Here is a 14,928-nt window from a genome sequence, read left to right on the forward strand (position 1 = left end):
TTCCTCTGGTCTCTCCACACAACTGGGAATCGTTCATCAGATCAGTTCACAGCTTTCAGCTGTATACTGAAGGGAGAGGGAGTGTAACCTTTTCTGTTTGTTCATATATTTCAGTAATCATTGTAAATTTACATTCATAGGGTTTGGTTTTTTTTTTTTTATTAGCTTGTTTGCTTGTTTTTCCCAAGATGACAGAAATATCCACAAAGCCTAGAATGCAGTTTCGAAAGTTACTTTATATTGCTATTCTTTGTACAGAAGAATGCTAAAAATGTGCTGAAAAATCTTTAGAATTGCTTTTCTTCTTGAAGCGTTTTTTGTTTTCCTCCCAGTATGTGGCTGTAGTATCTACACTCAATAATGCACCACTTCTTAACTGGATAGCATCAGAATTTATTACTGCTAATTCTGTTGTTATTTTTTAACTTCCTATTTTGACAGTTTTTAAAGCATAATCTAAAACTCCTGACATCTGTGTTTACTTTAATAATAGTTTAATTAGTAAATTAGTTTAATGATACCTTCAGAACAGAGCATGATAAGCATGTCCAGGACAGTAATCTTACGTTACTATTATTTGCAGCAATATTAAAGTATATTCTGTCTAAATAAATTCACTTATGCAGGGTTATGGTTGGTGTTTTAGTCACCATGTTTGATTTCAGTTCAGTATAATACTCAGCTGGTGCTTAGTGCCACAGTAAATGGCAAAAACTAGCAGGGTGCATTTCAGGCTTTTTAGGTCAGGCCCTTGGTGGTGTGAGGGCAACACTGGGCCGTAACCTGTCCCTGGGGCCTTGATCCAGGCTCCTTCCCACCTCTGGTGTGCTTCCTGCTTGGGGGAAGGCAAGAGACGGGTCTGGAGGGAGAGACAGCTGGCAGGTAGAGGGCAGATGAGCTTGCCCAGGCACTAATACTCACTGGGGCTGAGTTAGTTTCTTTCCCTTTGGCGGGGGGCTTATGGCAATCCCTGCGATTTAGGCTGAGGGACAGGAGAGTGCAGCTGTCTTGCTCTGAATTGCCACATTTTCAAAAGCTGTCCAGAAATTGGGAAGGGCATTCCCTGTCCATCCTTTGACTTGCTGGGAGGAGGTCTGCTTGGGGAGGCAGGGTGGGCCTGGCCAGAGAAGTGCTTCTCATGTGATTTCTGTAGGATTGCACAGAGGTTGAGGAGAGGTTTTGCACAGGCACTGTTCCATTTTGGCTGAACAGTTTTAAAGAAAAACAAAACAAATACCAAGAAAATGTGAAAAAAACAAAAACAAAAACAAAAAAAAAGAATGCTGCAAAATTTGTGTTCTGTAATTGCCTGTCAGCTACTAGCTATGTACATTTCCTGCAGATTGATTCAATTTCAGTCTGTATTGGTCATTCAGATGATGCGCATTAGAACTTTGCTGTTCTGATGACTTTGCAGTTCTGATGGCTGTATTTTTAAAAGATCAAATCCAATATTATTGTTTTTTCCTGCCCTGCAGTGGTTGTAAACTTCAAGAATTCATTTTAAAGCTTTATTAGAAGAAAAATCAAATCAAATATGTTAAACGGTATGTTGCCAAATTCTAATTTTACATTTCTTTTCTGAAAAGAAATGAATACTTTTAATTTTTTTTTTTTTTTTTTTTTTCAAGTGAGCAGGTTCATTCATTTTCCATATCTATAGTGTAGATTTCTGTTTCTGGAAGTATTAACTTTTTCCTTGTAATTAACTAGCAGCAATTTTGTATCTTAATTCAAACCTACTTCTTGTACTTTTCATTTCTTAGGATGAAGTGGCTCATACACTTACAGAAAGCAGAGTATTGAAAAACACCAGACATCCTTTTTTAACAGTAAGTATTAGGAACTAAGTATTAATTGCCATTATAACTTAAACAAGTAATTTTCTACAAGATGGGTATTCCAATATGAACATAACTTATGAACAAACTTTTAAGTCTTTCTCATGATGATTCATATGCAAACAATATCTATCTGGTACTTATGTACTTATTTAACTGTTCAGAAATAAAGTTTCTAATAAATTTATAATGCCTAAATGCACTGAAAATACATGTAGCTGTAGAATGTAACTGTTAGGAATTCTTATATATGAACGCTTTTTTTAATAAGTTACTGATTTTAAATATTTGTCAAGGAAGTTATTTTTTATAAAGAAAACTTCAAACTATAGAGATTTCAATAAAATGATAAAATAACTGTTAGTTCAGCAGAAGCAACCCATGAAGCAACAAAATTTAAACACCGCTATTTCAATATCTCTCTTCACTTGGTTAATATTTAATAGAAAATACTGAAAAGAAGATGAGAATTTTGATATTCATAACAAATTATGATTAATAATTTTAATTTTACAGCTGCCCTCTGTAGAAGTAATTATTAGTCTTATTCTTTGAGAACATATTAGAAAATCTTTTCATTGATTTCAAAAGATTAAATCATTGTAAGATAGGGAAAATATATTTTTTCTGTTAAAAAAATGAATGCATAACATGGAAGCTTTCTCATGTAGGAAAATAAAACCTTTGTAAAGCAAAGGACTTCATTTTCATTGCTTGGCCAAAATATTCTTGGAAATTCAGTCAACGAGTTCTTCAGAAGTTTCTTAGAGTGTAAAGATAAGCAGAAATAGGCATAATGGCAATCAAGTCATGCAAAAATGTCACTGTCATCTGTAGATTTTCTTTAGTATCATTTCTTTCCAGCAAAATGAAATCAATATTGAAGAGTAAAAAAGCTTAATTGATGAAAACATTTGTTACAATTTTAAAATATACTTTGTGAAAATAGAGACTCCTTGTTTTGGAATTGACAGCAAGAGGAAGTTAAGCTCACTTAAAGATTTTATTTTGGAGAAGGAAAAGGAATATGTACTCTCCATGAGCATTGTAGAAGACAATTTCATAAGATATTAAAATGATGTACAAGGGTAGATGGTACTATGTATGACAGTAAGAAATGAAGTAGAAAATAATGTATTTTAATAGCTATTTAATATTTTATTATAATAAGCAATGTTGTATACATATCAATGGGCATGTGGCAGAGGTGAGTGAAGACATGAAAGTTTTGTGTTTACTCATCTCAAGCTCCAGGTAGATTTATTAAAATAGTAGCTTCCTGAAAGTTCTCAACAAGTCAGAATTGTCTGGTTAAGAAGATAAAATTAAATTATGATACAGTGCAAGAAACCAGGTTAATGCAAATTGATAATTGTTTTGTTTTCGCTGTTTTCTTCGCAAGTCCTTGAAATATTCCTTCCAGACAAAGGATCGTTTGTGTTTTGTGATGGAGTATGTTAATGGAGGAGAGGTAAGTTTAAAAAAGACATTTTGCACTTGTGATGGTAATGCTATCACTGAGCTACACTTTAAAGGGCATAATTTATCTCCCTTTTCTTACTTTCTGTTATCTTTGAACTGGTTGTTGGGTCTTTTTTTTGCAATTTTTTTGACTATTCTATGGAAAAAAAAAATTGACCTTTTTAAAACTATGATACTCTTTTCCATTCTTGAAAAATTAGGCTCTTATTTTTTGATATATAATTTCATGGTAGGGAGATAAGCACAAATACTTTTTTATTGCTTGTTTTTTATTTTCTTTCTTCAAGTACTTACAGCATATTCTGGAGCAACATTTTTATAAGCCAGTACAAAGAAGCTGAAGTAGTCTTGCTTTTGTCCTAATGTGAAATACATGTCCTCTTCTTTGCTATAGCCATTGCAAATACCTAGGAGGAAAGAATGGGATGTTTGTATTTTTCTTTACTTCTTTCCTCTTGCTGTGCTGTCTGGAAATTTAAACATAGGTGCAAAACTTTTTATAGTGTTGTAAGCCTTTGCTGTCCTCCAGCTCTTCAGGGAAGTGTGGAGTATAAAAAAACTATACCAGTCAAGTGGAATTAAAAATAATTACAATATAGGAAGATGACTTTTATCTACCTTTTGAGGGTCTTTTGCTATTCAGGCTATACCTTGTTACAGTGTGAACCAGGGGGAATTTGTTATTTTGTATATCGTTTACTGCACAGCAGCACTGAAGAACTAAGTGTTTTCCCCTCATTTTTTTGATAGGAAGACTCTTTCTACCTTGAAGAACTGTTGCAACGTGATGTCATGTTTTGCATTATCTTTTTGCTGCATTCTGCTACAATAAAAATATCCTCCACTATAATCCTCATGCCTGATCACCCCAGGGGTGCCTGGGCCCATTTACATTTTAACTAATTTGTAGTCACCTTATAGTATTGAACATGGTGGTACAGGGTTCTCAGGTAGGGGAATGGCTTAACTTTGTATCAACCCTACTCTAGATAACACAGATAACAAAGCAATTTTGGCTAGTGGAATTAGACACAGAATTTCTTTTGTGGTAATGGTATAACAGTCTTCTTTTGAATACTCAGATGGCATATTTGGCTTTAAATTTACATCAGAAATATTAAGTGAGTGCTATTTACAATGAGTTTTAAAAATCAGCTAATTCTTCTGAGTCTTTTCTGTACAGGACCATTTTGTAATGTCATACTTTGAAAGTATGCTTTTAACATCGACCTGCTGTTTAGATGCTTGCTTTCTTGAATGCTACCTTTCTGTCCTATGTGAATGCAGAAGAGAGCCCACCAGGAGCATTTTGACTCCTCTATTATAATTGAAGATATTCTAATACTCTATTTTGATTAAGCATATATCTTGCATCTCTCTCTGTGTTGGGTTGTGTGCCTTTGTGGCAACTGGCGCAAACATGTTTCTTGTTCACAAGTTGCTTTTGCCTATTGGGATTTGAATGATTGCAATGTACTTTGCCAAGAGTGGGTTGCTTTTTTCCAGGTACGATGCTGTTGTTTATCAGTGTTGCTGGTGTTCTTTCTGATGGTTGCCTAGCTCAGTTAAGCGAAGTGCAGATTTTCACCACAATGGGAAGTAATGCCCTTTAAGAGGGGGCTGTTTTCCTTAAAGTTTCCCAAACTTTTGATTTATTAAGTGCTTCTCTTTTATGATCTGGAATGCTGAGTCAGACAAAGTGTCGTTTTTAATAAGAAAATCTTTAGTTTTACCAAGTTTACCAAATGAATTTCAGACTTTAGTCACTGTCTGCTAAGAAATTCAATATCGTATCAATATTTGTAAAAATAGCCCTGTTAAATCATAGTAAGTCATACTAGGTTTAGCTAGCATTTTAGCTGTTTGTAAGCCTATCTCCTATACTGCACACAGACTTTTGTCTTCTGTTGTTTCCCTCTACTGCTCTCTCCATGTTTCAGTAGTTTCTAACTATTGAAGATATTGAAAACTTAACTTTTAATTAAATCTTACCAGTGGGAAATGGACTGTAACAGTACCATGTTGCTTTTGTTTCTCTCCAGAGCTGTGCTAAATTCACTTGTTTCTGTTCAAATTTTCTTTATATTAAAGTTCACTTTTTAATTAATTGTGCCTTAGTCATTTGCTTGGGAATTTTCTTGGATCATATCTTTCAGGAGTGAGTTACCCAAACAGTCCTCTGAATGGAATGATTCTTGAAATTTCTATCAGTATCCTTGACTCTGAGCCAGGTGAAAGCAAGATAATGCCACAATTCAGAGTTGTGCCCTATTACAGTAAAAAAAATTGTAGTCAGTACTAGGAATCTTCAGTTCCTCTTTCTATGATTAGGAAGGAAAACAGTAAAAGAAGGGGTCCCTGAATTTCATTCTGGAGGCAAAGAAACTGTATTAAAATTATTCTAAATAAGAATCTTCTATCCCAGCTGAAAATCTGGAATCCTGTTAAATTTGGTAACAATTTATCTTAGCCTTGCATTTCTTGCCTAACTTCTAAGCAGTTAGGCTCACTTAATAAGGAAGGCCTTTATGAAGAAAAAGTAACTGCTTCAATTCTGCTGGTCTATGTGTATGCTTTTTATTGCAGTGCAATAGAAATGTACCTAATTTTCTTCTAACTTTAGTTTTAAAATAGTATTTTCTGTAGCTATATATATAAAAGCAAGATATTAGAGGATTTTTTTAAGTAAATTATTCGGACAAATATTGAGTACATTTTTTTATACTGGCAATTTTTATAGTTCATCTTCTGTTCCTTAGGGACACAATCTTGAAATGTTTGTTATGGACTGAAATGTTATCTTTTTTGTTAGTATTTAACAATGTCTATTGATCATAAATAAAGCTATAGTATAGTGCTTCAATGCTGCTTCTGGCATTATGCTTACTTCTTAATATGTTTGTTATCATGAAGGAATTACATTAGAGTAGCGCCAAGGGATTGATGTTTCATTTTAATGAAAAGGTTCACCTGGCTTAGCTGAGATGAACAAATTCAGTTTTCAAGACTATTTTATGAATTCATGGTAAACAAATATATCCAGTATTGTATGATAAACTATGTTCTTGATTTTGACTGAAAATACATAATATTAATGTCAATACTTTTAAACAAGTAAAACTGTCAGTACTCATAGACAAGCACCTACTTTAACAAGACATTTATTTTTGTTCATTTTTTACTGCTCCTGTCTTATCAGCAGTTTGCAAAAAAAAATAAAATGTGGAAGGTTGTATTAATGCTTTTCCTGCTTGTATGGATTTGTCTACTTTTTCTTTTATAGACCATATTATTTTGAGTACTGTGTGATTACAGTAAGTTAGTAATATGTTACAAAGTTCCCGTAGCTCCTTGAATGCTCAAAGTGGTATAAACAGTGGTATAAAAAAAACATACTAACAGTGTCTCTGGTGTTGGGGAATACTTTCAGAGCATATGTTTCCCATTTTTTATTTCTGGTATTTTGCATTGAAGGATGGAAAGCTTTAGGAGAGAAATCTATCGCACACATTACTCTGCAGAATACACTGATTCAGTTGATTAGTAAGTTGATTAACTTTCGTGCTTTGCACTTTCAGCATAATTTCAAATTCTGTACTTTGTAACTAACTTAATTGGTAATTATCTGTGTAATAAAATTAGACACTAAAATTTGTTCAGATGATTGCTCTACACCAGAATTCTGAATCTGCTCTACTTGGCATTTGTTTTCTGCAGCTCTTACTTCAATTCATTAGGTGAGAGAGAACCAAATGTTTTGCTGTAATTGAACAAGTACTGTTACAGTCTAGAAGAAAGAAATTTCCAATCTACCTGATGAAAAATAACTGAGTATCATTGTAGACTTTGTCATTTTTATCTGTCTTGTGTCCTGTTTTCTTTTCCTGAGCTCTGTGTAAGAGAGAGAGTTTTCCTTGCTCTAAAGTTCATACTGTGTGGAACAAGGGCCCTATGTTTCTCTGGGTGTAGAATTTGCTTAGAAGTGCTATAAAGTCAGAAACAATAAACAAATTGTTTCAAATGTCAAGGTTGTTGCTGCTCTCAAAAAAAAAATATATATATATATATATAAAGTATGATTAACTGCAGAGCTGAGCAAACCCATTATGCAATAGCAAGAGCCAGTCTTAGAACATTCGACACGCTCAGTAGGTTGCTAACATTTGCAGGAGTTGAACATATTGGTTCATATAACGTCGGGTCTTATGTGCGTTTGGTGTTCTTGACTCTGCAGTTGAGTATGCTTTTATATTTGGCTTTTGTTATTATTATAAAGATTTTTCCATTAACATTTCTTATTAGAAAAAAACACCATGGCACCATTGTTGTTCAGTTCTTAAATACAGACATACCAGGAAGTTTATAGATACAATCCTCACTGAAACTATAGCACCCTCATGTATGCCATCATAAAATTATGCACAAAATGGCTTTCTTTGTGCCAAAGCTATTTCTATTGCAGTTGTGACTCTCTCTCCTATTTAATAACTGTAAATCAATAAATAGTGCAAATGCTGGAAGCTTTTTTCATAACCTGCCATCAGATTTCTTCTTTTCCTCCCCAGACATAATAAATCCAGACTTCATGTTCCGTCAATTGTGAATAGAGCCTTGTGGCCTAATTATTCTGAAATAGCAAGCTGAATGATTAGCTGAAAATTTTCATGTAACTCCATGGAAATAGATTTTTCTATTACAATTTTTGAATTTGCTTTAGCATCTTTTAGCATCAACATTTACCTCATTGTATGAATTTACATGTAACATGCATTTTATATCTAACTATACTTTTTTCATTGAACACTAGCATATATGGTTTGATAACAACTGTTCTAGGTGCTAAAGTAGTATGAAGAATGCTTATGACAAGTAACCTCATCAAAATTACGTTTTACTTACAAAATAGTTCATATTTGCCATCAGACATTCTGCCCACTCTACCAGCTAGGGAAGTAAGGCCCCAGGTTCCTGCTGTTTCACACATGGTTAGTCACAACTAGTGGGTGGAGACGTCAGGCTGCATGTCTTAAAGTGTTTTCATCAGGGTCTCTGATTCACAGAAGAGTCTGCTTTGAACATTTGTTTGCTTATGCCAGTGGGTCATATGCATGGAAAGCAGAGGTTGATCCACCACAGTGTGTAGAGGAGTTTTGACTTTGGTTTTCTGTATTGTACTAGCTGCAGTCTGAGGATACAGTGGCTGCAGTGGGAACAGCCGTGCAATTCCAGTGAATATATCAGGAAGAGTAAATTGGCTCTTCGCTCAGGAGGGGAACCCTGACTGACTTTCACCTACTTAAGCTGCCTCTTGCTTGAAAATTGGTTCTTTCTGAGCCAAGATAAAGTTGAAAAAAAGCCAATTTTATTTGCTTTTGTTTGTTTTTGTTGTTGTTTTAAAATATGGAAGGGAAGCGTTGTATTTCTTTACCAGTTGCATGTGTCTGCTTCCTGAGTTACTGGTGGAAGGGGATTTGAAGCTTTTAATACAATCTGGACACACCGGTTAGAATTCTCCCTTGAGCTTAGGAATTGTGCTTGTATATAACATTAAAATAAAATGACCCAGGGACTCATAGTCTCCTTGGCAAATCCAGAACAACTGCTGGTTTTTGAGCTTGTCATTATTTTTCAACATAGTCACCACCAACAGCTATGCATTTTCACTGGCAACGTAGAAGAACCAGCATGTTGGGCTTGTAAAAATCTGCACCAGTGGAGGTGAACCACTGTTTCACAGGTGCTGTAACAGCATAATTGTTAGGAAAATGTTGCTCATGCAGTCCATCTTTCATCAGCCCAAATAGGTGGAAGTCAGAAGGCTCCATATCTGGACTATACAGTGGGTATGGTGGGGTAGTCCAGCCAAATCTCGCAGTGTGCTAAGTCACTGTCACGATGTAGCGGTCAAAGTTAGTGGTTTGTCCAGGATCCAGGAAATACAGAAGATCACCTCTTTCCTATCACAAAAGACAGTGCACATGACTTTACCTGCTGAGGGCTGCATCTTGAACATTTTCTTTAATGGGGAATTCACGTCACCACTCCATGGGCTGCCATTTTGACTCCAGCTCGGAGTGGTGACAGAGTGTCTCATCACTGGTAATGATGCAGTCACCTTCAGCCTCGTATTGGTTCAGTAGGTCCTGACAAACTTGCATACGGCATTCTTTCTGTTCCTGTGTGAGCATTCATGGGACCCACGTGGTGCAAGCTTTGTGATATGCCAATGTTGCCACCACTGTTTCCAATGCATTGAAGCTGATATTCAGCTCAGTATACAGTTCCCTGGTTGTGAGCCACCGATTCACACAGATGAGCTGGTTGAGATGCTCTTCATCTTGTGGTGCAACAGAATGTAGCTTGACTTTCATGTTACTGCCACCACCCACATCCTCCCTGTGCTCATATCCTCTGTTTGGTCTCCATAAATGTTCAGCAAGCATCAATGAATGTCAATTGATGCAATTTTTTTTGTATGGAGGAATTCAATTCCACACCTGTGTTTCCTACACACTTCCATGTCAGATGACAATTTGTCAGACTGCCCCTCTGCTGCCATCTGTCACACAGCAACAGCATGTAATGGAATATTGGCAGGAAAGGTCAGCCTCTACTGCCATACCACCAACATCCACCTCTGACCTCGTGGGTCAACATAATAAAGCAGGAGGCATTACTTCCAGCGCAGACCTTATAGGACTGAGTTTTTATTTGGCTTTTGAAAAGGCTACACATTGAAAATAACTGCAGCAATTTTTTGCATTCTTCTGTGCCAGCTGAACAGTGTACAATTCCTATGGGTGAAAAGCACTTTGTGGTTATGACAGATTGGATTGATTGGACTTTGGGTTGTGGTGTCTTTTTATTTAGCCTACCTTGCCATTTTGGAATTCTCAACTGTCTGATATTTCGAGCAGTTAAATTAAGAAATACACTCTGTATTTAATGTATAAAATGATATTTTCTGTATTTATGTTTTGTTGATCATTAGCTTTTGTGGTAAACTCAAAACCATCATAACTTGAAGGATGGTTTGAAGACCTGTTTGGCCTTAAGTAGATAATGAAAGCATCTTTACTAATGTTTATTTGAAGAGTTTCCCAAGCATTCTCAACATAGTAAATAAAACTATCAATTTAGAGTGACTTTGAAGTAAATAGCCAAATTCTGCTTATGTGTATGTGTCTTGTTTTGGTTCTGTGGGTAATATTTTATCTGATAAGACACTGATAACCTTGTGGAATTCTAGCTTCACCCTATGCTTTTTCATTGCAGATGAAATTTTTGGCAGTACATAATGACGAATGTTTTTCTCTGAAAGATTTCAGTTAAAGAATTGTCTGCAAATTAGTGTTAATTATGGAGTATTGAAAAAGAGATTAAAAAACACCAAAGAAACTTCACAAAGAGATACTGAAAAAGAAAAGATGCATAGGTTCCTTTTTATAAGCCATAAGCAGCTGTTTGCTTTTTCTAATGACAGTAATATCATTACTATTATGAATTTGCTGTTTCTCTAAAATGCCAGCTCACCTGTTCAAAGTCTGCTGAAGAACTGGAAGACTTTTCAGTGTAAAGAAAAGTTGCTATGTTACTGAAAACTCAAGGCGGAAGCAGCCTTTACGTATTTTAATGATATTTCTGAGTGGCTTAAAATAAAAATACGAGGAAGTAGTGGATGGAGAAGTGCAGAATGCTTCTGCTGTGTACTTTTTTTTCCTCTGGTAACTGAAGGTTAAATGAGTAGCAAACAGAATGCCTTAAACAAGATTGGTATATTGATTAAAACGCTGATTTAACAGCTCGCTTTCTCCCTTTGGAAACCTGGAAAAGATAAGCCAGCTGCTGTCTAAGAGTGCTGAGTGTCCACTGAGAGTATACTATCTATCATCACAATATGGTGATGAGAGGTGTTTTATGTTTGTGTTAATTTCCCCCACTAAATCAGTAATTATTACAATCCTGTCCCTGCTGTTTACCCTGCAGCTGTTTTTCCATTTGTCGAGAGAGCGGGTGTTCTCAGAGGACCGCACACGCTTCTATGGTGCAGAAATTGTCTCAGCTCTGGACTATCTGCATTCTGGGAAGATTGTGTACCGTGATCTCAAGGTAAAAAAAAAAATATATAAAAAAAAATGTAATCAAAATTTTTGTTTTTGCAGAGACTGTTGGGACAAACACGAAGTAATTATAAAGTTGCACTATTCAGAGTTAATGGAGAAAAAAATCTGTGTTCAGTGTAAAGTTCTCTGTTTGCTGAAGGAACCAGTTTGACACAGTAATGTATAGGTACACTGATTGATCAAAAAAGCGTTCCTTAATGATGCTAGTGGAAGGAGATTCAAACCAATCCTTTTTGTTTCCTCCTTTAGTTACAATGTAACTCATATTTCCAGACAAATCTCAAACACTTAGTGTCTCCAAGTAAGGGAAATGGGGAATTGGGAAAATGTGATGGTATTCTGCATATTTCACCAAAGAACTATGTTATTCTGTGTTTTGAAAACATGTTAAATATTTTAGCATACCTTAATAGAAGAATTTCAGCCATAATTTTAAAATAATTTTATCTTTCGTATACTGGGAAAAATAGATAGGACTGGAATTGAGTTTGTCTTAGATTGGTTTTTGTATGCAGTCGTGTTACCCACTCTGTTGCCTGAAGCTCCTTCTGTGTTGTGCTGAAGATACTCTGTGACAGTGTGGGCATATTCTTTGGAAAATAATCCTGCTTTCACTGGGAACTTTTTCAAACTTACATGTGGATAACCTCAAATTTCTATGATGAGATTTTATTTTTGTGAGAAGCCTGAAGTTTCTGCATCATCACATTATTTGCCTGTACCTGTGGAGTTCATTCATGGACTCTCTTGTGCAGGAACTGAAGAGAAGGAAGCTGTGGTAGGCAGGTTTTGCTTGGGGCAAGAGGAAAATACTAGGTTGCATGTTGGTAGCAGAACCTGTTTTAGTAACATGGAATGCTGTGACATACTGCAAATACATGCAGTTGTCTGGTTGAGGAATTATACGTTGCAATTTTTTGATAAAATTCCAAAAATTGATGTAATGCAGCAGCCTATCCTGTTCAGAAGTACTAAGGGAATGTTTTTTTTTCCCAACACACAGTTAGAAAATCTAATGTTGGATAAAGATGGACATATAAAGATTACAGATTTTGGACTTTGCAAAGAAGGAATCACAGACGCAGCAACTATGAAAACATTCTGTGGTACTCCAGAATACCTGGCACCTGAGGTAAGATCTAGAATATAGTCCTGTAACATGGTATAAAATGTATATTTTTCATTTAATTTTAGACTACAGTGTTTGTATGATGAACACTGTTCATTGTAGTTAAGAACTGACAGTCTGCCTGATTAATGCTATACGGTTGTAGTTCAGAATTTTAAATGCTTCTGCTCTTGCTTTTTAGTGATTGTATGTATAATGATGCTGTGCTTTTTAGTGTTTAATAACACCTTAAACATGTATTTTCTTTCTCATGTTTGCCTTTCTCTGGTAAAGCATGTATCTTTCAGTATCTTCTTTAGAAATAATCTTCCATCAGTCTGTCTCTTGGAACATATGATTCTGCTTAACTGAGATGTGTAACTAAATTTGTGTAGTCTTCATGGACAGGATGGACGTGCTGAGTTTGCTGTGTTTTATCTGAACTCTCCAGATCCAGGCAGTCGAAATTTTAGATATTTCTGCTAAACAGTTGAGTGTATCAACCTCAGAAAAGGCTGAGGTAAGCAGCAAGAGCTAGCTGTTTCCTGAATGTACGTTGAAATGCCACCCCAGAATATTCAGCTCTATCTTTACTTGTAGCCACTGCTCAGAGTGCAAAACATCACGCTTCCTGAGAACTGCCAAAAAGATGGATGTAAGAATGTCGTTTTGGTTCCCTTCACAACTCTGGTTTGGCCGCTGTGGAATCTGCTGTGTAAAATCAAGTCAGTCAAATGATCTGCTCCAATATCAGTGAGGACAGCTCTGCGATTGGTGCTTATAGAGAGAAAAAAAAAAAAAAGGCCAGGGTTTTTGTCTTCTCTGGCTTCAGTCAACAGTACTGCCTGTGGTGCCTCTCCCCTGGCATTCCTAAATGCAGCTCTGGTACTAACGTGAGAGAGAGTGTTGTTTATTAATGGCAAGGATTCTGTGGATCCAGAATTAGCCAATATTTCCATTCTTGCCTGTATTTAAGGATCATGAATTAATACGTTAACACACACTTGATAACTGAGACAGTTTTCTAGGCAACTGCAAGGACTTTACAATGTCACAGAATCACAGAATTGTAGGGGTGGGAAGGGACCTCAAGAAATTGTCTAGTCCAACTCCCCTGCTAAAGCAGCTACCCTACAATAGGTCACACAGGTAGGTGTCCAGACAGGTCTTGAATATCTCCATAGAAGGAGACTCCACAACCTCTCTGGACAACCTGTTCCAGTGCTCCATCACCCTTACCATAAAGAAGTTCTTCCGCATGTTAGTATGAAACTTCCTATATTCAAATTTTATGTCCTTCACTACTGCTGTTCTTTCCAAGACGCAGTCATCAAGGGATCCTCCACCTCTTGCAGCAGAAAAATTCTATTCAGAATATTCTTTGAAGAAGAATGTGCATTAGTTTAAAGGGAGGGGATAAAGAGGCTCTGATTCAGCATGGCTCTTCACCCTCCTACCTTTTGGGAGTATTGAATTCTGAGCAGCATCAGCAATCCCTGGAGCTTCTTTCAACAAGCTGGTTAGATTGCCTTTGATTTCTCATTCTGAACCTTACAATTAAGGGATGTCTAGGAAACTGGTAGACATCACCTTCTGGATACCGGTGGCTGTAAGATGTGAGGATGGTCAGGTTTGAGTGTTTGAGACAATTCTGACATCTTCTTCATGTTTACTGCGGAGGAACTTAGCATTTATCTGCATTTAAGGATTCCAGAGCTATTCTTAGCCTACTTGGAATCTTTCATGGCTGCTTAGAAGTTGTTGCACTTCCACCTGTTTAGCTTGCTACAGTGGCCGTTTTTCTTGTGTTCCATACTCAGAATCTGTTCTAATCATAGAAGAGCACAAAGGATGATACTGTCATCTCTGCACAGACTACAGTTGCCGTTGCCACCTCTTACCCTCTGGTTGCCTTTCCTGTCAGCAGTCCTGAGCACACTCTAAAAGATGTAGGTATCCTGTTCAGTTGCTTTCATGTACTTCTCAATATCTCAGTTTCAGAAACACGTTAGCTCTCTTCCGTCAAACTTGGCAAGGGATCATCCTGGGTTTTAGACACTTTCCACAAGTTACTTGATCCAGTTTGCCTTTGTGTTCTCTAGCTGTCCCACTCTTCTTCTCCACCTCCCATAATGAGTATTTTTGGAGACCCACGCTGTACAAACTTATCTTGAGTGAAACTGACCTCTCATTAAACCTGACAACCACAAAACTCATTTGCTTTTTCCTCTGAGATAAAGGTTTTAGAGCAAGCAACCTAGACAAAATTTAAGTTACTGAGGTAGCAAGAGAAGACTTAAAGCCTTTGTCTACAAGTTCTTATTTAAAAGGGTGGTGTTAGCAGTAGATGAACGCTATTTAGAAAAAAAAACAC

At 36.3% G+C, this 14,928-nt stretch overlaps 1 protein-coding gene across 2 annotated transcripts in view; it reads left to right on the forward strand.

The window, feature by feature from the left end:
• Positions 1-14,928, forward strand: part of AKT3 (AKT serine/threonine kinase 3) — a 132,958-nt gene that overhangs the window by 89,219 nt on the left and 28,811 nt on the right. For both annotated transcript variants that reach the window (XM_021392381.1, XM_021392382.1), the window contains 4 exons: positions 1,767-1,832; positions 3,244-3,312; positions 11,310-11,432; positions 12,450-12,578. In XM_021392381.1, the coding sequence (XP_021248056.1) occupies positions 1,767-1,832; positions 3,244-3,312; positions 11,310-11,432; positions 12,450-12,578 (387 nt within the window). The remainder of the gene's footprint in view (positions 1-1,766; positions 1,833-3,243; positions 3,313-11,309; positions 11,433-12,449; positions 12,579-14,928) is intronic.

Source organism: Numida meleagris, chromosome 3 (genome assembly GCF_002078875.1).
Source record: "Numida meleagris isolate 19003 breed g44 Domestic line chromosome 3, NumMel1.0, whole genome shotgun sequence".
Lineage (NCBI taxonomy): Eukaryota > Metazoa > Chordata > Aves > Galliformes > Numididae > Numida > Numida meleagris.